Here is a 25,801-nt window from a genome sequence, read left to right on the forward strand (position 1 = left end):
AAGGGCATTTGGCATAAAACGTGCCAAATTTAAACATGCGAGTCGTCAGTGAGAATTCCATACAAGGATCGGTAACAACAATGGAAATTGGGCTACTGTTGGTCGAGGAAGGAGAGGAGAATGCAAAATGAAAAATGAAGAATGTCATGAGGAATTCAGGGACAGCCTTTGGGTGGTCAGGAAAAGCTTCCAAATGACTGGGAAACTACAGCAGAAGTGATCAGGGAGACAGGTAGGAGGGTGTTAGGTGTGTCATCTGGAAAGAGAAAAGAAGATAAGGAAACATGGTGGTGGAACAAGAAATTATAGAACAACATTCAGAGGAAGGGACTAGCTAAAAGAAGTGGGACATAGAAAGGACTGAAGATAGTAGGCAGAGTTAAGTGGAAACAGATTCTGTTCTATCTGGAAAACCGAAAGTAGAAGAAGAAGATTATTATTATTATTATTATTATTATTATTATTATTATTATTATTATTATTATTATTATTATTATTATTATTATTATTATTTATTTATTTTTTTTTAATTCGTAATTAATTAGTTTATTTGTTTGTTTGTTTGTTTATTATTGATTATTATTTATTATATTGTTGTTGTAGTTATTGTTGTTCTAAATTCTAAAACCTAGCATCCTAAAACCCTTCCCATGTCCTTGAAGAAGCATATTTTAAGAATTCCTGCACTCGTTGGCTATTTTTCTGAATATTCTCTATGTTTATTCCTGTTTTGATCATTCTCAATCTACTTTATCCATCAGTAAAAAGAGACCACTTTAAATGTTATCACATAATCTCTTGCCGTTATCGTGTCACTCTCACTGATGTCATCAATGGTTGTACAGTAGGTAACATAATAAACCGGAAACATAGTGCTGAGTTTGTCTTTGTTTCCTACTTTTTTCTGGATTGTTATAAAAGAGCTGTATTTAGAGTTGAGATCTGCTCGCACAGTGAGAACTCAATACAAAAAACATAACCATAATATGTAAAGCTGAAAGCATGTTTAAGCTTTGAAATATCATTTAAATATATTAAGTTGTTTTGTTTATGGATATAAATTTGAACCAGGTTTAATAAGAGCTGGAATGGTAGCAGTTGTCTGCTTCATCTTTTTAAAAGAAACACTGGCATGATTTTATTAACTTGATTCTTATTAATTTAAAATAATCACTTTAGCAGCTATGTTAAGATAAATATGCATTATAAATTGTCAGCACAGCATACAGTATATATATATTTTTTTTTAAAAAAAGCCAAAACTGCAAGCTTTCTGCTAATGTACTCATATTTGTTTATCATGAAAAAAATGCTAGTTTTGTATTAAAGAGGATGGATGCCATGTTTTTAAATCAAAACGGTGATTAATGTGATCATTGTGAGACCTGGTTGATGTTTCATTGCTATTCCTTGTGTATTCAGTCAATCATCAGTGTTTTTTTCTGATGCCATGAAAGAAGAAAAACAACAAAATTATGCTGCAATTCAATTTGTATTATTATTCTTAAGGTACGTTAACCTGGATAGAACAACGTTCTGATTCTCCCCAGGATCCATTAGAAATTAGTGATAAAGAGACACAAAATTTCACAATTTCTATCATATTTTCTGATGTAACCAGCTCTAGCTTGTGACTCTTTCTAATTTTTTTAATATGGTGGATATCCTGGCAGTTGCCCATGCAGGAGGTGAGAGCGGGCTGAAGGAGGTCGAGTGCAAGGAGGTTTGTGTGAGTATTTCAGGCTCGAACCTCGACTCCCACTGTACACATTTCGAGGAGTAAGAAAATAACCACTCTCTCTGCTTCTCTTGCTGTTTTCTCTCGCTGGAAAGAGAACAAAAATGAAAGAATGTGTGAAAGTGAGTCATCTGAATGCAGTTTGGGGATTTAGTCTTACTGGAGACTGTTTCATCAAATGCTTACACTAAAATTAACACTGAATTTACTCTAAAATTAATTACTTAATTAAACAAATACATTATTATTATTATTATTATTATTAATTCCACAATGAGTTCAGCTCCATAATCACTGTCTTTGCCGTACAGTCTGTAAACTCACCTCCTTTCCCAGACACGTTGCTTTTGCTTTGCTTGACCTTGTCCTGTTCTGTGGCAGCCATGTTTTTGATCTGCTCTAAATATTCGGCCGATTTCTTTGCTTCAAGCTTCCCCTTCTTTCTGTTCTCTTCACATTGCTGTTGTTATTTGACACACACACACATGCACATGCACATGCGCGTGCACACACACACACACACACACACACACACACACACACACACACACACACACACACACACACACACACACACACACACACACTATGTAATAAAACTATATACATATACATGTACATACACATCCACAAACCCTTTTATCCAAAAAAAGGCAAATGGGACAGAATCCACTCTAAGCACAGATTTGATCTGCTGAGAATTGCACTTCTTAAACTGTAGGATTTGTCAAAGAGTAAAACCTTGTGATCTTTCAACACAGCTATAAAGCTTTATAACAACCACAATACATATTTTATGTGATCTTTCAACTTACATCCCGCAGTTTCTTTTTTAGGTCATTGTTGGCCTTCTTGTATGTTTTAGATGTAGAATGTAGGTAAATAATTGCGAGGCTAATAACCAAAAGAGAAACAAAAATATTTTATTCAATGTTTTCAAGAATATTAAATTTTACCTTTTTATATTTTTAAGACAAGATAAAATAAAAAATATCTATTATTTTAATATTTTTTTATATTATATTTTTGCAAAAATTTAGGCACCCCTTGTCAAATTTAACATTGTTTAATCCCTGCACAGGTTTTGCTAAAAAGAAAGAAAGAAAGAAAGAAAGAAAGAAAGAAAGAAAGAAAGAAAGAAAGAAAGAAAGAAAGAAAGAAAGAAAGAAAGAAAGAAAGAAAGAAAGAAAACTCAACAACAGAGGGAAAAAAATCAAGAGGTCATTTGATGGGAGTGCCAAAACTTTTACATAAATCTGTATTTTATTGATTGAAAGTATTGTACTATGCTTTTTCTTGTCTTGTTTATATCATTAATGTGACTTTACACTGTGTCTTACACCATGAAAAGTACTAAAGGCACAACCAGTCCCGGGTTTAAGACGTAGCTGACGCCATTTCTGAACCATCCCGGAAAATCCAAATCCAGTGACTCCGTGATCACATCGTACATGTGGTCTTTCCCACTGAAATCCGTCAAATACAATACTGTTATGTACCAGTTCATCTCTGATCATTTTATAATCAATATTCGATTTAAATGTATATAATCTAAATATACTCGGAGGATTGTGTGTGTGTGTGTGTGTGTGTGTGTGTGTGTGTGTGTGTGTGTGTGTGTGTGTGTGTGTGTGTGTGTGTGTGTGTGTGTGTATAAGTTGCTGCTGATGAAAATTAGACATTAACAATCAACATTACCATCTAGTGGTAGAGATGGCGGAGAGGCAATATATACAGTATATTTAGAAAAATGTCTATTTTTTTATCTAACATCTATTCTTATATAAGAACTGAAGATCAAACATAGACATACTGTACATGGGAAAAAGCTTGGACTCTACTTAAAGTCGTATTGATCGTTCAGTACCTGAAAGGCCCACAGTCAAAGGATGGACGCATATAGACGATGGCGAAGATGGTGGGCAGTGTTGAGACAAAGAGGATGAACAGCTGTATGTACATGTAAAAGTTGCTATGACGTGAGTTTTTGAAGATTTGTGGGTGAGGGATGTTGCAGCACAAGACGCCCCAGGCTTGTATGTACATGGATGTTTGCAGTCTGAGAACATTGAGTGCAGGAAGACAGGGAGCAAACAACGAGCCCATACTGAAATACACAAGTACCCATTAAACAAACACAGTAATTCATTTCACAATTCATTTTCAGGTTTGGACCAGATAGTTTTATGCACACTGATAATATAATAATAGAAATAGCCTTGACTATCCTACCAGATCATTCCCTGGTTGAATATGAGGGTGAGCACGTTGCCACTCAGATCAAAAAGGGCATAGCACGGCTACAAAAAAGTCAACAAAAAAGTGTGTTTAAGTTGGAATGATATACTGTTAGTTGTTCACAACAAGAAAACAGACAGTGTAATTATTTAGTATGGTGATGTTATCACTGAAGAGACATTTATTTAAAACTAATAGAATGACTCATCTCTGGCAGTGTCAGCCCTTTTAAAAAATAAATAAATAAAATAAACTATATAAAACAAGGAAATCTCTTGTTTTGTGGGTGTTACCCAATATTAAGTATAAAAATGTTAAGTGATTATGGTCCCACAGCAACACAGCATGCCATGCTTTACTACTTAATTAATTATGTCATTATTTATTGAATAGTTTAATAACTTAATGACTAGTAAAATACTAATGTCTGTAGAAGCTGTAGTGTTATAAATAATTGAAACCACTAGAAACTGTAAATTAAGCCCTTTGTCTTACTTTTTTGTGCACATTTTAGAAAGTGATATATATATAATGGTTAAAAACTTTGTTTTATCACTTGTGCATGAACCTGCTTCCCTGAACACTCACAAAGGTGTACTCCAAGTCCCAGCACCAACAGTTGTTGAAGACCCGAATCACAATTGCTCGGAGGAAGTCATTAACCAGCAGCACAATGTAAATAGTCAATGTGTCTGAAATCACCATACGTACAAACTCCTAAGCAAAGAAAGAGAGGGAAAGAGAGCAAAAGTATTTTTAAGCATATAAATTTCTGAGTCTTTAAATATGGACTTTTGTATGCATGTATTAAAGTCTAGTTTTGTTACTCTTTGGGTATGTAGGTAGGCAGATATGTAGACTAGTGGCTAGTAGGTAGGTAGATGGGTAGATAATGTAGATATAGGTGGATGAAAGATGTGTTGGGGGATGCAGGGGTTATGAATGTAGGCAGTTAGATAGTTGGGTGGGTATAGAGGTAGGTGGGTCTCGCTAGGCAAGTAGGTTGGTGGGTGGGTGGGGAAGCTAGTTAGGTTGATGGTTGGGTAACTGTTTAAGTGTGTTAGGTAGGTAGGTGGGTGCACTGGAAGTAAGTATGTAGGTAGGTACCTGCCCCACAATAGTCTCCCAGCAAGGCCCCCTGGGTACATCTGCAGGATCCACATGAGAAATGGTTGAATTCTCTGCTATGGACCTGTTATACATGTTCGCCTCAAATATGGTCAGATTATACTTCATTTCCTCTTCTTGAACCCTCTGATAAACAAGTAAAGAAACATTCATACTCTTCACATTCATACTCTTCACATTTTCATTTAGATTTTTTCTCAATGGCCTATGTTATCCCTCAGCAAACTGTACCCATATTATATTATAGCCAAAGAGCAAATAGTCTTGGCTGTTTTTTATTTGGTAAGATAATAATAATGATAACCTTTATTTTTTTATAGCGCCTTTAAAAGAACATCTCAAAGTGCTTTACAAGAGCAAAATAAAAACAAGAAAAATACTGTACAGACATAATATAAAGATTAAAACAACAAGATAGACTATAAAATAAGCACTATGTAAAATTAAAAATTAGTCAAATTAAAAGCTACCCTAAAAAAATTTGTTTTAAGTTGAGATTTAAAAGTACCAAGAGATGTTGCTTGCCTTATCTCATTTGGTAAAGAATTCAAAAGTTTTGGAGCTAGTGAAGAGAAGGCCCTATCTCCCATCGATTTTAAACGAGTTAAAGGTTCAGACCAGTTTCAGAAGAACGAAGGTCGCGAGATGGAATATATGGAATTAAAAGCTCAGTTAGATATTGAGGTGCCAACCCATGTAAGGCCTTGTAGGTGAGCATCAGAATCTTAAAATCAACCCTAAACCTAACGGGGAGCCAATACAAGGACTCCAGAAAGGGAGTAATGTGATCTTTTAGCTTAGTTCTAGTGAGTATTCTAGCTGCTGAATTTTGCACTACCTGTAATTTGTTTAAGGTAGCTTTAGACATACCAGCCAACATGGCATTGTAATAATCAATTATAAACAGTTGATAAAGCATATTAATCAAATTTAGAAAGCCATGCGAAGTGCCTCATTGAAAAGAAACCAGAGGATGCAAATTTTCATTAAGATTAAAAACTAACAAGTATTCTTTTTTAATCCTTAAACTAAGAAGTCATTGGTGCTTATGTGTCAATGGCAGAACAAATGACGCACATCCCCCAAGTAAAGTAAAGTAAATGGACTAAGTGCCTTAGAAAAGAAGGTCTCTCAGACCTTCAGTAGGATGATATCACTACCCAAATTGGTTTATAAAAAATAGCTTTTTTCATTTTACATCTGGAAGGTATACAAGAAATGATTGGAAAGTGGATGTGACACAAACAAAGGGAACATAAATTCAAAAGTGACCCACCGAGATGTTTATCTGCTCAATGATTGCTATGACGAAGCTGTAGAGGTTGCCTACATAAAGGGCAAAGATACGGGCCAGCTGCACGCGTAGGGCAATGCGTGGGTGATACTTCTCCATAAGGGCTATTGCCTCAAAAAACATAGGGCAGAACGTAGTTAACAGAGACATCACCGCATTCACCTGGGGAAACAAATGTTAAGGGATTATCTCCAAACTTTTTGTGCTTTTTTCATTTTAAACAGAATATAACATCCATAGAAAGACACATCCAGAATTCTTACTTCATTTCTTTCCCACCAGCCGAAGTTGTACATCCCAGCACGGAAAAACTTTTCAGACCTGTGCACTACAAAATAGATTAGGTACCCACTTCCCACCAGGATGGAGAAAACCATTATATTGCTCAGGGTGCGATAAAATATCGTCCATCGTATGTCTTCTTTTTTTCTGAGTTCTTTCTCTTCAATAAGGCTTTCCTTGTGAGAAGAAACATTTGTAATAACATTTAAGGTCCATGCACTGACACCCAAACACACACACACACACACAAACACACACACACACACACACACACACACACACACACACACACACACACACACACACACACACACACACACACACACACACACACACACACACACACAAACACATTAATGCATACAGGCATACCTTAAAGGTTGTGGCAATGGAGGCAAAATTGATGTCAGCTGTCTCCGGGTTTCCAACAAGGTAATCCCAACTGGTGAATATTGTCCAGCTGTAATTGAAGTGGGTGTCATCTCCTCCACTTCCTTTACTTTCGTTGTGTACCATGCTGTGGACAGATTTTAGGAAAGGTGACCAGCAGATGGTGCAATATACCATTTCTTTAGTATCAGTGGATAACCTCAGCTGGTTTGATGCTTAAGAATAGTGATCTGAATTAATGTTAGTTTACAGTAGCTCTGCTTTTCATCAGGCCCTGATGGGAAAATTCCAAAAAATTTTAAAATAACAAGAAATATTTGGAGTCCAAATATTTATTTACCCAACCTGGATTCATGCTATTTACCAGAACACATTATGGATATAGGATGTAGAAAACAAGGACATGATGTCCCACACTTACATTCTAATGATCTCCATGTAACTGTAAGCTATGCTGCACAACGCAACCAATAAGAAGCACAAGGGCATGCGGAACTTGATCCATCCAATTGTTCTTTCGTTGTTGTAGTAGCCGTAAAACATAACTGAATACTTTATGTAACCCTGTGAAAACACACAGGCTCTTCATGTAAGTGTTTGTTTATGACTATGCTAATTATGATATTCATCATCACCATACTTACACAGCAGAACAGTGTAAGTGCATAAAGTCTCTCAAAATTTGCTGACCTCGAGGTCCCATAGGATGTCAAAATCCGAAGCAGTGGGTTGTTCTTCCTTAAAGACAGTCTTCCTGGGAATACTTCCATATGGCAGCCCTAGTATTGCCTGCAGAGAGAGAATTACAGAAATATTGACTTAAAGCAGATGACAGTGTGCTATCTAGGTCTCTACTGTTGAATAATATACAGTTGTGCTCAAAAGTTTGCATACCCTGAAAGAAATTGTTGCCATTTATTTGGAAAATATGACTGATAATGCAAAATAACGTTTTTGTTTTTAAGGATAGTGGTCATGTGGTCATTAATTATCACATAGTTGTTTGACTCCTTTTTAAAACCTAATGATAACTGAAATCTCCCAAACCTTTTATCAAAAGTTACATATCCTTTAATGTTTGGCCATATTATAAACACACATGTTTACACACAGAGGTTTAAATAGCTATTAAAGGGACATTTCCACACTTGTGACTCACTGTAATTGTAATTAGTGTCTGTGCATAAATAATCAGAGAATTTCTCAGCTCATAAGGTGATGCACTGACTTGGCTGGATACTGCACCATGAGGAAAACAAAAGGACTGCCAATGGACCTACATAATAAAGTAGTTGAAATTTATATAGCAAGAAAAGGATATAAAAAGATATCTAAAGGTTTTAAAATTCTGGTCAGTACTGTTCAAACTCTGATAAAGGGGTGGAAAATAAGATGTTCTGTTGATACCAAACCACGGTCAGGTAGACTGAAATTTCACCAACTAATGCTAGAAGAATTGTTCGGGACTTTGAGAGTCTGTTGTGGAAAAAAATGGTGGTGTTGTTGTTTCAAGGTGCACAATAATAGGTGCTTATAAGTAGTTGCCAGGAGAAAGCCGTCACGGCACCCATGCCACACAAAAGGATCGCCTTCAGTACGGCACACAGCACCTAGACAAGTCTCACAGCTTCTGGAGCAGAGTCATTTGGAGTGAAGAGAACAAAATGTAACTTTATAGTCACAACCATAAACGCTATGTTTGGAGAGAAGTCAACAAGGCCTACAGTGACCCCATGCCGATGGATCTCTGATGATCACTGTGAAGCATGCCAATGGATCACTGATGTTTAAGGACTGTGTGAGCTCCAGTGGTACAGGGGGTATAGTAAAAACTCATGGCAAGTTGACTGCAGAATTCACTTTAAAGAGATCTCAAATGTGCAGTTTGTGCAAGACAACCAAGACAGGAACTCGAAGCATTTTTGCAAAAAGAATGGGCAGCTATTCCACCTGAGAGAGCTGACAAGGGTATGCCGGAGAAACTTTGAAAAGTGGTTAATGACTATAAAAATTATCAACAGATTAGATCTCATGGTTAAAGACTACTTGAGACCAAGTGCAATGGGGAAGTAATTTAACAGTTAGCAAGGTTCTAGGGACCAAAGGAGGAGAATTACCTTTGGAGAATTATACAATGATACTAAACATGTATTTAGTCCACTACATTGTAATCAGGCAGAGAGTAACTCTTTATAGCACCTGTATGACAAGCGGTCACCGAGATGCAGTTATGTTTACATTTATATTTAAGACCTTTCGCAGATGCCTCTACCTAAAGCGATTTACTGAAGTGCTGTTGAACCAATACAATTAATACATAAATACTGTTCACTAGGTCATGGACTAAGAATAACATCAGTGTAAGAACTTTGTTGGGAGGTAATACAGGACAAGAAGTGCTAGTTTTAGTATTTCAGATGAGGTAGAGGTAGGTCTTAACATGTTCTTTGACAACTGCCAGTCACTCAGCTCTTTGGACATCTAGGAAAAGTTTATTCTACTACCTAGGTGCCAGAACAGGGAAGAGTCTTGATGCATACCTTCCTTGTACCCTGATAGATGATGGAACCAGTTGAGTAGTGGCGGAGGATCAGAGTGAGCATGGTGCAGAGTAGGTTGTAAGTGGTATGTGGATGCTGGCCTGTTTTTGGCTTTGTAGGCAATCATCAGCATTTTAAATCTGATGTGGGCAGCTACAGGAAGCCAGTGGGGGGAGTGCAGCAAAGAGGCTGTATGCGAGAACATTGGAAGGTTTAGAACAAGTCTTGCAGCTGCATTTTGGATAATATGCAGAAGTGAGTTCTGAGGCAGAACTGCGAGGAGTGAGTTGCAGTAGTCCAGTCTTGCAATGACAGGGGACTGAACAAACAGTGGCTTGTGTATTTGTAATCTAATTTGCAATCTGATTAGCAATATGTTAGAGTTGGCTGTCCCTGGTTACACTAAAGTTGCCTTATCAGAGTTTGAGTGTTTCAGATAATTATGATCAGGTTATATAATATTGATGACAAAGTTCTTCTCAGCAGGACCCAACACCAATTACTTTTCCATGGACATCCAAGGCAATACTTCCCAACTAATCAGGTGACTGTCAAATAAAGACATTGTCATGTTCACAGTCACTATGTTGTTGGGGAGTGTTTGGCCGTAGTGTGTTCTGAAAATGAAGAAATGTAGTGATGGGTGTAGAAGTCGACCTGGTAGTGATGGTGTACATTTTGGCCAGGGACCCAGGGAGCCCAGCCATTGTGAAAGTACCCACTTTTTTGGAACTGTCCAGTTCAAAAGTATATAGTAATATTTCAACAGATGGTATAAGATGTTGTAGGCAGCCTTATCTTTTAGTGTCCTTATAATGGTTAGAATATTAATGCACAACTTTCCATACTTTCAATATTTTGAAGTCAACCTATTCCTTACCTCAGGAAACATAACCAGCCCAAAGGACAGAACAAAGAGAATTATGTTCATGCCAAACATCCATCGCAGAAATATAAAATAGGAAGCTACTGCTGAGCCAAAGTGACCTGACGGAGAATACAAATACATCATCAGAGAGAAGTGACTGACGTGAGTGATTCCTTAATAAAAAAAAAAAAGACGTGGAGGTCATACAAGTTTGAACATACTTTCAATTTTCTTGATCTTCTCCTCCCATGGAATGCAGGCCTTCTTAAAGTTATGAAAGTTTCGCTTAAACTTCACCCATTTCTGTTATAACCAAAACAACACAATGTTCATTGTAATGTGTAACATTCAGTTTTTTATAATCTAACATTACAAAACATGGAAACACACAAAAAGCTCAAACCACCTAAAGTCAAAGTGTAATTCAAAATAAGTGCTAAAATGAACAGATTTTTGCATCACAATACCATGAACATGATGTGTATTACATTTTGGATCATGACTGCTGACCTTCATCACCATGACCTTGTAGGTGTAGAGCTTCCTCCCTTTGACTTGTCCTAAAATGCCCTCGTTCTTTTCTATAAATGCTTGTGACTCCCTGTGTTGCAGAAAACCGATAAAGGTAAGAAGTCCAGCTTTATTCATATAACTCATGATTTTATTCATTGTACAATCATTAAGGTCTCTAAATATACAGTAGGTGTAACAATACAACCCTATAATCACTGCAGATGCTATATCTTTTTAGTATGAGGTTTGTGCTTGTATGTCCAAAGTTGAAGTTTGGGGGCAGCTTTTTGTACATGACTCAGGAAAGGATTTGGGGTGTGTATGTTACCAATCACTTAACAATACGAACCCAGAAAAATAACATGCTTTTACCATAGTGAGTGTGTGGTTTGTCTGTAATCAGGGAACATTTCTGCAAGGTGGATCAAAGAATTAATCCATATCTCTGTGTACACTGTAATGTATGAGATTGACCTGAGCGTAGATAGTTTCTTGTGCATTGGCCAGTTTTGTGTTTTTAGTGTGGCAATGAGCTTCTTTTTTTCCTCTATGGCTTTCATCAGCTTCTCCTGCTCCTCCAAATTCAGCGAGTCCACAAAAGATTCATCTGCTGATGAAGCACTTGCCTTTGAGCTATGGAAGACATCAAAGTTATATACGTTACTGCAAAAAAAATTGGGCAGTTTGTCTAAAATGACCACTGATTTGTCACATTAGCCAACCAATTATGCCTATTTATATTGTCCTTATATGAAGATTAGGTTGCTGCCTCAAAGCTCCAGACTTCCTGGTTTAAATGAACATAAAGTACCGTCTGGTTGGAGATCCACATGCTTTCTGTTTTTGCAAATAAATTTTGTATGTATTTACATGTATTTAAATGTATTTACAATTGAAATAAAGCTAATCTTTATGTTTATATTTTGTAAGGCTTGCAAGCTCTTTAAGGGAAAAAGCTCTTTAAGTAGAAAGCTGTGTTCTCACAGAAACACACACAGACAAACACAAGCACGTGCGTGTTTTATTATTTTTACCATATTAAATACCTTTTTTTATGAATAATGCCTATTAGCTGTATTAATTGTACTAGTATTAATTTGATATAATAAATATAAATTCTAGGGTTTCATTTCTATCATATAGTCTTAATATTCCTTTTGCAGTTTAATTACTTAATTTATTTGTAATCACAAATAATTGTAGTAATAAGAAATATTATTTAATGCTATTTCTGTTATGTATATTGAAAGGTTCACTTTTCGCTTTAAATGAATGGTTACAGTCATGGTGTCAGGCTCAGAAACTATTCTTTATTGATAATTGGAATGTTTTCTGCCTGGTAAACTACTCTTTAAATTTAAATTTCAAAAGCCATCCTTCGCCTCAGCACATTTACACAAAAAAAATGCACACATAGTTCACCCTATAGAAACTGTGTCTGTTACCCAAGCAATGAGCTCAAAAAGTAAATACGTGAGAAGTTCTCGAAATACTCTTACTGTAATTAGACCAGAAAAATGCCAAAGAAACAAAAACAGTTCTTAAGGTTTGGGCTTCTGAACATTAGATCACTTGCACCCAAAGCACTTATTGTGAATGAAATCATCTCAGAAAATAGTCACTACACTCTGCCTTACCAAAACATGGATTAAACCAAATGAATACATCAGTCTAAACGAGTCTACACCATCAGGATATATCTATAAGCTATATCTATATTACTCCTCGTTATCTTTAGATTATGTCCCGAAGTCTTTCAAGTTGGCAGTTATTAGGCCACTCATCAAAAAACCTAACTTGAACTTGAACTTAACTTGATCCAAATGAACTATCAAATTACAGACCTATCTCACACCTTCTGTTTATGTCTAAAATACTTGAAAAGGTAGTGTCTGTTCAACTGAGCTCCTTCTTACAGGAGAGCAACATCCTTGAAGAGTTTCAGTCAGGTTTCAGGCCCCACCACAGCACAGAAACAGCACTTAAAGTTAAAGTTACAAATGACTTGTTCTTAGCTTTGGACCAAGACTGTATGTCCTTATTAGTTCTACTTGACCTTAGTGCTGCATTCGACACTACAGACCACAACATTCTTCTAGATCGCTTACAAAATTACACAGGTATTCATGGACGGGCTTTAAGTTGGTTTAGATCCTACAGTACCTGTCTGACCGATACCATTTTGTAGAATTTAATGCAGAATCCTCCAGTTTATTGCCAGTTAATTATGGGGTCCCTCAAGGATCAGTTCTAGGACCTCTGCTTTTCTCGATATACATGCTTACATTATTAGAAGACATGGGATTAGTTTCCACTGCTATGCTGACAACACACAGTTATATATCTCATCAAAACCAGATGAAATAGCCACAGTGTCCAAATTAACTCAATGCCTTAGAGAGATAAAAGACTGGATGAACTGCAATTTTCTGTTGTTAAACTCCGATAAGACAGAAATACTACTTATAGGTCCAAAAACCAGTGCACAGAAACTCTCACAAGTTAACTTCCATTTAGAGGGATGTACTGTTACTAGTAGCTCGCCAGTGAAAGACCTGGGTGTTATATTAGACAGCAACTTGTCTTTTGAAAATAATATCACCCATACTACAAAAAAAGCCTTCTTCCACCATAGAAATATTGCCAAGCTGAGAAACATTCTGTCTGTATCTGATGCTGAGAAGCTAGTTCATGCATTCATGACCTCTAGACTGGACTATTGTAATGCATTACTAGGTGGTTGTCCTGCACCTTTAATAAATAGGCTACAGTTAGTCCAAAATGCAGCTGCCAGAGTTTTCACTAGGACAAGAAAGTATGACCATATAACCCCAATTTTATCATCTGTACACTGGACACCTGTTAAGTTTAAAATTGATTACAAACTGCTGCTACTTACGTACAAGGCTCTTAATGGTTTAGCTCCCATGTATCTAGCTAGTATTCTAACACGTTACAATCCTTCACGCTCTCTGAGATCACAAAACTCAGGACTTCTGGTAGTTCCCAGAATATCTAAGTCTACTAAAGGTGGTAGAGCATTTTCTTATTTAGCTCCCAAACTTTGGAATAGTCTTCCTGATAGTGTTCGGGGCTCAGACACACTTTCCCAGTTTAAATGTAGATTAAAAACTCATCTCTTTAGTCAGGCGTACACATAATACATCCTATAATATAATGCACCAGTACATCAGACCTGCACATTTTTATGAACAGCAGATATGTTAATCCCTCTCCACCGCTTCTCTCTTTGTACCCATCCCAAGGCATCCAGACATTGTGCCAGCTCCCAACGTCCTCTGTCCACTCTAAGAATCCTGAGACATCTCCAGTTGGACTCTGTGATACTAAGGAGATCCGAAGTCCATGATCCTTACACCAATACAACATTTGTTTGACTGTATATTACAATCACACCCCCAGTGTCACCCATACGAGGATGGGTCCCCCTTGAGTCCTTTTCCTCTCAAGGTTTCTTCCTTTACCAATTTAAGGGAGTTTTTCCTAGCCACTGCTGCCTGAGTCACCTCAGACTTGCTCATAGGGGGATAAATACATACAGATTATGAACTATATATCTAATAATAATCTTGAATTTTTATTCTGTTAATTCTTTTTCTTTTATTATTCCTTATTTCTTTTATTATTCCTTATGTTTACCTTCTGCTTTATGTTTATGTTCTGTAAAGCTGCTTTGAGACAATGTCTATTGTAAAAAGCGCTATACAAATAAACTTGAATTGAATTGAATTGAATTGAATTGAATGTCACTTACTATAAATTTTTTTATCACATAAAAACTTGCACTATTACGTTATTTTTTCGTATTAATTACAATCTTTTTTATTTTCCTTTACTGATTTTGTTATTAATATTTAAGTAATATGTTGTTTTTCTTTATTTTTATATCTTACTTGATTGTTATATGACTATTAAAGTTATATTGCAAATTTATTTGATCTCATTGCTTAGTTTTTAATTTATTTTTTATTACCCTCAAGTTTGTTACTTTACAAGTTTGGTATTGCTTCCCTTTACTATTTTATTTTACATTTCCTGCTATTACTTTCCTGCTATATACTTTTACTCGTATGGCAATAACTACAGATTAACAGTGCATTATTCTTTATATTTAAATCTTACTTGCTCTCTGTTTCCATTTTTTTTGATTGATCATTGTTTCCTTGCATCATTTTCATCTTCTTCTCTTCTCTGTCTCCTTCTAATTCCTCTTGCTGTATCGCTGCCTTCTTGTTCTTACTGTTCTTTCTTTCCATGGGAATTTCCTCTACCTCTCCTCCTCCATTAATCCTGTTCTTTTCACAGTGGTGAAGATAAGTAGATTTTTTCTGTTGCTTCTGCACTTTGTCACTTTGTCCCTTGGCAAGCTTTCTTTCTTTCTTCTTCTTGTCCATCTCCTCTCGCTGCTTTTTTCCATCCACATCAATTCCAACATAGTAAACGCTATCATTTATATCTCCTGCAAAATAAAATAGGTGTTTTTTTTTTTTAGTTTATCAGCATCACACTTTTATCAGGAATACACTGTTATTAAGGAAAAGCTTAGGGTGTGTAAGAGTGCTGTGATATACAGTATACAGTAAGGTTCAGGAGTGAAGATGTGATGCTAATTGTATTAAAATCAAATCAAAATCAGTCTTCATATTTTTAAAAATCTATAACATAACATATGTCTAGAACATTAAAACACTTCCTGCTAATTGATTTTTGGGCCATGTTTATCTTCCAAATAATGAAAAATTTAAACTTTTGGTCTACCTTCTTCCACATCAATGCTGACTGTAAAGACAAAGTGAAAATGGCATTTAGACATGAAAAAAAAAAAAAAAACAACTACCAGATATCCAGTGAAATGGGACAAGCTCATTAGTCAGCTGTGTGATTAAGCAGCAAATTAAGCAGCAAATTATTAGGAGCAAAGCAAAAAAGTGCTTATAATTCCATAAATGTCCGTAACTGCATGAAAAAATAGTTAAGAAATATTAAAGATAACCTTAAAACAAAACTGATTTTTTAAATCTCGTTAGCTCCATTCTATAATGTCTTAATTTAGCTTTAATTTCCTGAGAGTTACAATGAGATGAATTAGTCAGCCTTAAACATGGCACCATTGATGCAAATGAAGCAAAAGTAAAGGAATCAATTGCATATCAGTTGCTTACAAGAACATGATCATGATTATGATGACCCTTTTTATTCTTTGTGATTTCAGACTTCAGACTTCACAGCTTACACAGTATTTTAGCTGTTAATGCACCAATAGGTTCTTTCTTTTTCAGGACCTTCCATTTTGGTGTATTGGATTAGCCCAATGTATCTTCAATGGCTCTGATCAGTGTTCCTTCTTTTCTCAGCTTTAAAATGGCTTTCTGTTCTCTGATAGACAGCTCTCTGGACTTCATGTTGGTTTATCCTTTTTAACAAAAAAAAAATACAGTGTTTTTGTGAAACCCAGGTTTCAATCCAAGAGTAGACATTCAGTCACATGTTCCAATATTTCTTAGCACTTGCAAGATGGTTGGGTTAAAACAATTGATCTATTGTACATCCTTCATCTCAAAAACAAATATCCCTAATTTTCTTAATCAGGTTCTTGGCAAAAATTTGTACAGCTACTGTGTCCCGTGTGTCCACTGTAACCAAATTTGTGTATACCGCATGCTAATGTCAAACAGCAGGTACAAAGGGACACTCAGGACGCATGTATTTGGCTCCCTTTGTCAGGAATGGCTGAGACTATTCCCTACCTGGACACTAGGGGGACATTCTGGCAGTTTTTGTGTCTGTGCCATGTGCCATGTGCCTATGTTTTTGTTTTTTGTATCACGTTTGTTAGCCTTTCCTTATTCCCACCTCTGCACACCTATTCCTTATGTTACACTGATTGTCACCCATATTTACACCAGTTGTCTCGTGTCTGAGTTTTTTTTTCTGAGTCCTAGTCTTTTTGTTTGTTGTCTCTAGTTTGTTATATTTGCGTTCCTGTGTTTTTGTGTTTCCACTTTCCTAGTGTTTCTAGCCCTTTGTCACTGTTTCCCCCTAAATAAACCCAGTTTGTGTTATCCCTGCATTTGGGTGTTTTTATCTGTGAAGACACCCCTGTTTCTCTGGCACCCTTTGTTGTTATACACCACCAGGGTCTCTGGATAGGGTCAAACAATGCCCACCCAACCGTATTACTTCCATTACGTATGTACTGTACAGAACTGGGAAGTAACGGAGTAAAAATACTTCGTTACTGTACGTAAGTAAATTTTTCTGGTATCAGTACTTTACTCCACTATTTATTTTTCGGACAACTTTTTACTTTTACTCATTACATTTTTACACAAATATCTGTACTTTTTACTTCTTACATTTTCAAAACAGACTCGTTACTGTTAGTATTATTTCTTCTCATTGAGCGCTGTTTCCAGCCTATCATCCTATCATTGTGCGGCTTTTTCCCCATGTGACTGGTGTACTGTATTATTTATTGGCTATCAGACATAGGCTAAGGATAGCGGAGCTAACAATGAGCAGCACGCCTACAAAAGGGATGGCTAATGTTCATTCAGAGGGAGTCACCGATGTTAAAATAACTAACAACGAGGACATTCCTGAACACACATGGCCATATATGAGGGAGATGTTTGTAATAATCGGCGTCAAAAAGGATTCCTGGCGAATGCGTTGTGTCAACCAGGGGCGGTTCTAGACGTTTTTTAGGGTGGCTTCAGCCCCCTGTCTGTAATCTCAGCCACCCTAAAACTATAAGGATCATTTTTACATTCATAAATAAACAATAAAAAATACGTTGAAATGCAGGAAATGTCGATGGGAAAGAAAATTATTTATCAGTTTGATCCAAGAGCGATTTTTTTTTACTTTGCTTTTACACGCGTGTGTTGTAGTCTTTCAAAAGTGCGTCTTCAGCTGTCTGCTTTATTTGAACAGAAAAGCACAGGTACGCGCAGCGTGCACGCGCAGTCAGAGCTGGAGGCGTTTATCTATAACGTTAATAGTCGGAAAGACGCAAAGACGGCAACCAGAAGCAGTGAAATGTCACTATTCTTATTATCAGAGTTGTCATATAATATATAATATAGACCTCTTCTTGTTTTAAATTCTAACTGAGGGTTAAGCCCCCCTAAAGATGAAATCCTAGAACCTAGAAAAATACGAAGTGCTATATATATATATATATATATATATATATATATATATATATATATATATATATATATATATATATAAAACATGAAATCCAGTTACCAGCATGACACTAAACAGGTAATAACGGCGACTTTTTGTCAGAGCCCATTCTTCTTTACTTTAACTTGAGTAAAAGAGTGTAGTCACTACTTCTACTTTTACTGGAGTCTTTTAAAAAATGAGTATCTGTACTACTTGAGTAAAGGATGTATGTACTTTTGCCACCTCTGGTACTGTATACATGTACTAAAACATACACAGAGAGAAAGAGAGTGGCATATTTACTTACAACAATATGTGTAGAATCTTTGTGGTTATGTAAATGAAAAAAAAAAGAAATCAGAAAAATCCAAAAATTAAAAAAAAAAAAAATCAAAAAGAGTAAAAAGTTCTTACACCTACAGAAGTACCATAAGTACCTATGTTACATTACTGGTGAAAACACTTAGTGATATTAAAATCCTCTTGCTTGTTTTGGGATGGTACAAAAAACTACCCAGCTCTGGTCACTCAAAACTATCAACTATCAAATGCCTGAAGACTCTGCTCTGCTTCTGTAAACAAATTTTCTTTATCTTACAGAGATGTGCTCTTCAGTTTAAATAACTTCAAATAAGTTCTGGTTTTCCAACACAAGATATTAGCTGAGAATATCTTCGTTCCTCCTGTCTCTGATTCATTTGGACGAAACATCAATTTTGCAAAAGATGTCCAACTGTACACAGATCTGAATTTTGTCTCATGTTGGATAAAATATGTTTTAGATAATGTGAGTGAATGGATAACTTTTAAAACACACTGATATACTTAAAAAATCACACAAAAAATTACTATTAATATTTGAAAGTAAAAATCCCAATTTACCGTCACTCTCCAATGCGATGAGCTTTTCTCTTGGCATTGTGGTCCTCAGTACCTTTGTACCTGTGTGTATGTAGGTCTGTTTAAGAAAAATTAGAAAGATGCATCTATGCATGTGTATGTATGTGTGCCTGTATGAGAGGCCTGTAAACTTAGCCAATCCATGAACAGCCAGTGATGAGTAAGAAGCATGACGAGTTCACTTTTAGCAGCCATTGAGAGACCTCGTTCAGGAACAATAAGCTCTGGAAACCCTAGAGGTGCACAATTTCTCATCTTGTGAATTATTCAACACAATTATGACTCCCTATTTTTGAAGACAAGGCATGGATAATTATTCAGGATGAAATACATGCCCAAGGTGATACAGAAGGCTATGTCAGATGATTGATCTCCTGTGATGATATGAATGTATCGACCTTTCATTTTATACATTTGAACAGTTAAAGGTTTACAGGTTTTCAGCATGGTACCTCAAAATAACAAAAAGCAAGCTTGACCTGAAACATCTTCTCTATTAAATATTTCTCTAAATTATTTAGCTGATAAAATTAACAACCATCAATCCGAAAACTGATATGGAAGGAATCTTAAACCTAACCTTGTCTCTGTAAATCTTTTCAGTGTCATAATGGAGAGCTATTTGAAAAGGTTTTGGATTTCAGAAAAGTCAAAGAATGGCATTATGGAGAGCAATTTATAATTTATGTTTGTATTATACATTTTTTATTGCTCTATACAAGAGTATAACTTGGGTCAGAAAGCCATTAAATACATTTTGCTCCAGGGTCCTAAGTGGCTTCTGACATGGGAAAAGCTCCGAAGCCTGATTCTGACACTCAATGTGAAGTGGCACTGGAAAAACAATTAAACCTGATTTTGTGGAATAAAACGCGAGAATGAGTACGGAACCTCCAGTAAAAAAGGATCTGGAAAATTGACACAGGGAATAGACTGAAATGGGGTTGAGTTATCCAAACAGCTTGGACTGGTTCTGCAGAAAAATGATTCCTGAATTTGAAGACATTTCTGGTAGTTTGGAACCTTTGATTTGGATTTCCTTATGCTGTGAACATTTTCTAGAAAAGATTGGGATCTGGGATTGGTTATTAGGATGAATCAGTATCAGAGCAGAGCTTGGGACTAATACAGGCAGGGCGAGAAAGGTCAGGGATTGACCCTGGGGAATGTTCAGAACCTGGGATTGCTACAAGAAACGGAGCAGCCAGGAATATTCAGACCAATAGTGCCTTTTGGAAAGATCAGGGAAACATGGAGGGGCAGGATCAGGACTTGAGACTAACAATTGGGAAGGAATAGTTCCTGAGACTGACACTCAGAAAGGAGCAGTTACTGAGACTGATTGATATTTAGGAATACTAAGGACCTAGGACTAATACTTGGGAGACTTGATCTTTGGTTGGATATTTATGAAGATGCAGGTTTTTGAGTACAGACACAGGATCAGGACCTGGGAATACAAAGTACAGAAGTAGAAGAATTGCAATAAATTGGAGATGGGGCAAAACCTGGGATGATAGTTGGGGAGAATGGCACAGGAAATTTAACATGGAGGAATTTTCAGGGCCTGGGACAATCACTGGGCAATGAGACTAACAGTAGAAAGGGAGCTGAGACTGGGAAAGGAGCAGGTCTTGTATTAAGTATAAAATAGGTTTGGATTTGGTGCTATCCCTGGAAAAGGAAGGACAAGGGTCTTAAACTGATACAAGCCTTGGGGTTATGCTGGAGCCTGTAACCCCAGAGCCTTAGTGGAAATATTTTAGTTCCTCACATGGCACCACACACACACACACACACACACACACACACACACACACACACACACACACACACACACACACACACACACACACACACACACACACACACACACACAAACTCATTCACATGTAGGTGCAATTTAGAGTTGTGAGGTGGGAGTAAATGAAAACTCAGGGCAAGATTTTTAACAGGAGTGTGTAGATTTTTTTTTATAAACTGTATTTATGCATGCCTCTAATCTCCACTGCTAATGCTAGCCAGCTAGCTATAAGAAAGTTAATTGCTGATTAAAAAATGAAATGGCATGCATTGTTACAAAGGACTTAAAATGTCTCACTGAGAAGGAGAAACTTCAGTCTTTAGTCTCAGAGCTTAGGTTACACAAAAAACTACCAAACACCCAACAGAATGTTTAATGAATTATAGAAAAAGGTCATGCTTTTTATTGTTAAAGTTAACGATGTGCATCCAAAGTAGAACATCTTTACCAAACCATTTGTACAAATAACCTATTCTTTTTGTATTTTGTATATCTTCAGTATATTTATTTTAGTGTTTTGGTGTATTTTAAATACTTTCAGAATTTCAGATTTCCTTTTGATGTTTCTATTATGTTGAGTTTCTCTTTTAGGCTTGTAAATAGCATATATTGTTGTGTATATAAGAGAGCTTATAAGGTCATGTTTACATGAACATTTGAGTGAATTATACTATGATAGAAAAGTATTTAATAATATTTTTTAGATTAGTAATATTAGTAGTATTACATAATGTGATATCTACAGTAATAATAATAATAATAATAATAATAATAATAATAATAATAATAATAATAATAATAATAATAATAATAATAATGAGGAGGAAGAAGAAGAATGGATTGCAGTGAATAAGTGAGGAGTTTTATATAATATTACCATGTACATATACATTTATATAAATAAAACAAGTCTTCCAGTTTATTTAAGCATAATAATGTAATTATGCATATATCTCATACTCTCATCTTTCTAACTTGCATTTGTTTAACAGTGTTTGTGTTTAGCCTCCCTTTCTTTGGGAAGTGTGTGTATGAGCGCCTCTATGCCTCTACTCGAGGTGTTTGCTAAACATATAGAAGAAGAAAAAGAAAAGAAAGAAGAAAGAGCTTTATTCCCAAGAATGCTTGCACATACAAAGAATTTGTTGTAGTGTCATACGCTTCCAGTACACAGAGTCAACAAGATGAGCTTAACAAAAAAATAATAATAATACGTATGTAAAAAATTTAAAAGTAAATTGAAAACCTTCTAAATAAACCTTCTAGATAAATTGTGCTATAGATGGTAGAATGGAAATGGATGAAAGTAGCTATTGGAGCTCTCTAACCAGCAGTTAAGTTACACTGAACAACACAGGCTTTACAGACAGCTCAGTGCTGGCAACGTGTGTGTGTGTGTGTGTGTGTGTGTGTGTGTGTGTGTGTGTGTGTGTGTGTGTGTGTGTGTGTGTGTGTGTGTGTGTGTGTGTGTGTGTGTGTGTGTAAGAGAGAGAGAGAGAGAGAGAGAGAGAGAGAGAGAGAGTAGTACTGTGCTTTGGTAGTACATTGTGTCCTTGTCTGTCACCATTAGGCTTAGTATGCGTGCAAGATTAAGGACTCAGAAGCACGCATACACTTAGAAACTTTGTTACTACCATAATCATATCAACTGAATATAAAGTGTGTGTGTGTGTGTGTGTGTGTGTGTGTGTGTGTGTGTGTGTGTGTGTGTGTGTGTGTGTGTGTGTGTGTGTGTGTGTGTGTGAGAGAGTGCGTGCGTGCGTGCGTGCGTGCGTGTGTGCGTGCGTGTGTGTGTGCGTGCGTGTGTGTGTTTGTTCGTGCAGGTGCATGTGCATGAGCACACAATAGAGACAGAATAAAAAAAACACAACAAATCATGACTGGAATATATGCAAGTGGGTGGAGTCTCAAGCCCAAATGTATTGTGGGTGGAGTTATAATGTGGCATTCACAATTACAGCAACATCAATTTTCATCTCAGTCTCTGACTCTGACTTAGTGATGAAACAGATTTTTAATAGTGTGTTCCTCTAAGACTTCTGTCTCTAAGAACACACACACACACACACACACACACACACACACACACACACACACACACACACACACACACACACACACACACACACACACACACACGCCTTCCATTGAAATTATATATTATTTTATATAGTATACCTTCAGCTAAATCTAACCATAATAACCAAAAGGAAATCCTCTGTTTCTGGTAAAACCTATTGACACATCAAGATCTGAAATCATGTCCCACACACACACACACAGACACACACACAAACACACACACACACACACACACACACACACACACACACACGCACTAATCTCATCTAAGGATAAGAGATGCACACTTTGAACAGTCTCAGTAGGGGATCAACCTCCACTCCCACAACACTTCATGTGTGTGCGTGTGTGTGTGTGTGTGTGTGTGTGTGTGTGTGTGTGTGTGTGAGGAGGACATGTTTTAGTTTCAGTGGATATTGCAAATCTGCTGTATTCCCATCTAATCTAACCCACTCTGTTACTGAAAATGCTGCTTTGTTTAATCACATTGGAACATTTGCATTTTTTTCAAAAGCCATATAAATGTATTAATCTTGGAAACGATTCCTAGTGTACGCTGCCTAGTAGTAGTCCCCAGTGTTAATCTCTTCTTCCTGTCCCCCTTCCCTCACATGACCCATACTGTCAAACATGGAAGCCACGGCCTGCATCCATCCTCTGACTGGTGTAATAAGGATTAAGTAAGTGAGTTTATGTGGGACAATGAGAAAGTAAGCCCTGTTTCACCAGCAGTAATCACTCTGTAATTTTTCCCACAGCCGTCTTGTCCTTTTCACTGACCTGCTGCATGTTAACGATGCAATCCCACTGCAGTACCCAAACCTCATTATGGCAAGTAATGGACCATGTTTGTCAGTAAGGGGATCAAGTGAAAATATCTCTAATAACTTACACAGAGTCTAAAACAAACTTTGTACAATTTTGATATGGTGAACTCTTCTGGAAGGAATGTTTTTGGAATGTTTTTGGTCTCCAGTATTAGAACTTTAAAACATTCCAAGCTAAATGAATTCCTTTCCCCCTAAAAAACAAACAAACAAAAAACTTCCAGAATATTGAACATAACTATAACAGGATAAAATTGTTGTTTAAAATTGTTAGCTCAGCTATGAGGAATTAAACCCTTAGATTTTGTTACTATGGTATTGTGTTGATCTCCATAATTGATTGTCAGGTGTTTATCCCTTCCGTAGTGGATTGCAGTTTTATGATATCTTATATGTTGCATTTGGTTGCTTGGTTTTGTTCTGGTTTGCCATTCGAAATGCACATCATTGCACAAAACATTCCCAGCAGTTCTGGCTGTATTTGTAACTTTTCTTAACCACAACACAACTACCCTCATTTTTCAGGATTTGTAGTCATTTAGTTCAAAATCCCATTGCATCCTAACTTGTTGCGATGAAAGGTAATGTTAGGAAAGAATATTCTCCATTCATTCTAAAGCTCTTTGAATCCGTTTACAGTAGAAGACGTTTCAGACATCTCATACACAAAGCTTTGGAAAATATGGGCACTTTTCTTGGAATAGGGTTATCTGTGAAGAAAAAAGTGACCCCAGATCAGCTACGACTCCTAAGGCACAGAGACAGTGGCATACCAGCAACAGTATAAAAACAACTGGATCACTCTCACTCACTCATTTTCTACCGCTTTATCCGAACTACCTCGGGTCTCAGGCGTCATCGGGCATCGAGGCAGGATACACCCTGGGCGGAGTGCCAACCCATCACAGGGCACACACACTCTCATTCACTCACACACTACGGACAATTTTCCAGAGATGCCAATCAACCTACCATGCATGTCTTTGGACCGGGGGAGGAAACCGGAGTACCGGGGGAAACCCCCGAGGCACGAGGAGAACATGCAAACTCCACACACACAAGGCGGAGGCGGGAATCGAACCCCGACCATGGAGGTGTGAGGCGAACGTGCTACCCACTAAGCCACCATGCCCCCCAACTGGATCATAACTCAATAAAAACAGCTAACAACTGATCTCATCTTTAATTTAGAAGAGGTGCAGGTCTTAAAGCAAACATTTTTAGCACTGTTGTATGTATATGTGTGAAATTAGCACCTGCTGACACTCACCTCTCCAGCTGTTCCTAGGTCAGTTACACATTGTTAAACAAGCTCCTTCCTGACAACAGCAGCTAAAGCCTTTAGACAGCTGTCAAGACACCTGTACGTATTTCTTATCTTGAGAGGTCTCTCTAAACGTTTGCTGTGTTCATTAAGGATGGTTCTACAATTAAACAATCTGTTGCTGTTAGAGAACCTGTCACATAGTACTTTTTGCGTTTTATTTGCATCCATTTAAAGCTGGTATTAACAATACTTGAGTCATCTAGCATCCTAATATGCCCCTGAAGGTTTTGTGTAACATCAGGGGTATATTATATATTGTTATTATATATATGCATATAATAGTATTATTGTTTTTATATTATCTCATTGAAAGGGACTTGAGGAAATGCTTAATAAAACTATAATACATAAATAAATAAATAAATAAATAAATACATTAAATTAAATTAAATTAAATGTGGGGGTTTTTCCACCACACTAAAGTCTTCACGACAGAGTACTTTGCGTTTTCAGCGTAGTTTTTTGACTTGAGAAAAAAAATAAGTTCATTCAAAGGCACAAGCAACAAGAATATCTCTAATAAAGTAAGCATTAAGCTGTTAAAATCTACTTTCAGCAGGAAGCTATTAAAGACATTTCAAACGTTTGACCTTGCTGTGATCAGTTCATCTGAAGCTTACGGGGATAATTTCATATAAATGCAACAAACCCAGAGGCATAAAAACACCCACTG

At 36.6% G+C, this 25,801-nt stretch overlaps 1 protein-coding gene across 1 annotated transcript; it reads right to left on the bottom strand.

Moving 5' to 3' along the window:
* Window positions 1-1,479: 1,479 nt before the first annotated feature.
* tmc1 (transmembrane channel-like 1) lies at window positions 1,480-19,182 on the bottom strand. Its single transcript, XM_047818787.1, has 20 exons — window positions 19,071-19,182; window positions 15,771-15,791; window positions 15,135-15,471; window positions 11,466-11,624; window positions 10,989-11,079; window positions 10,700-10,781; window positions 10,491-10,597; window positions 7,761-7,859; window positions 7,492-7,634; window positions 7,053-7,197; window positions 6,662-6,856; window positions 6,381-6,560; window positions 5,084-5,230; window positions 4,565-4,693; window positions 3,971-4,038; window positions 3,606-3,845; window positions 3,079-3,204; window positions 2,554-2,632; window positions 2,059-2,198; window positions 1,480-1,812 (listed from the first exon to the last, which is right to left on the bottom strand). The coding sequence occupies exons 1-20, from the start codon at window positions 19,180-19,182 to the stop codon at window positions 1,650-1,652; spliced, it is 2,763 nt and encodes a 920-aa protein (XP_047674743.1). The 3' UTR covers window positions 1,480-1,649.
* Between the last annotated feature and the right edge of the window lie 6,619 nt (window positions 19,183-25,801).

The sequence above is a fragment of the Tachysurus fulvidraco genome, chromosome 9 (genome assembly GCF_022655615.1).
Source record: "Tachysurus fulvidraco isolate hzauxx_2018 chromosome 9, HZAU_PFXX_2.0, whole genome shotgun sequence".
Taxonomy (NCBI): domain Eukaryota; kingdom Metazoa; phylum Chordata; class Actinopteri; order Siluriformes; family Bagridae; genus Tachysurus; species Tachysurus fulvidraco.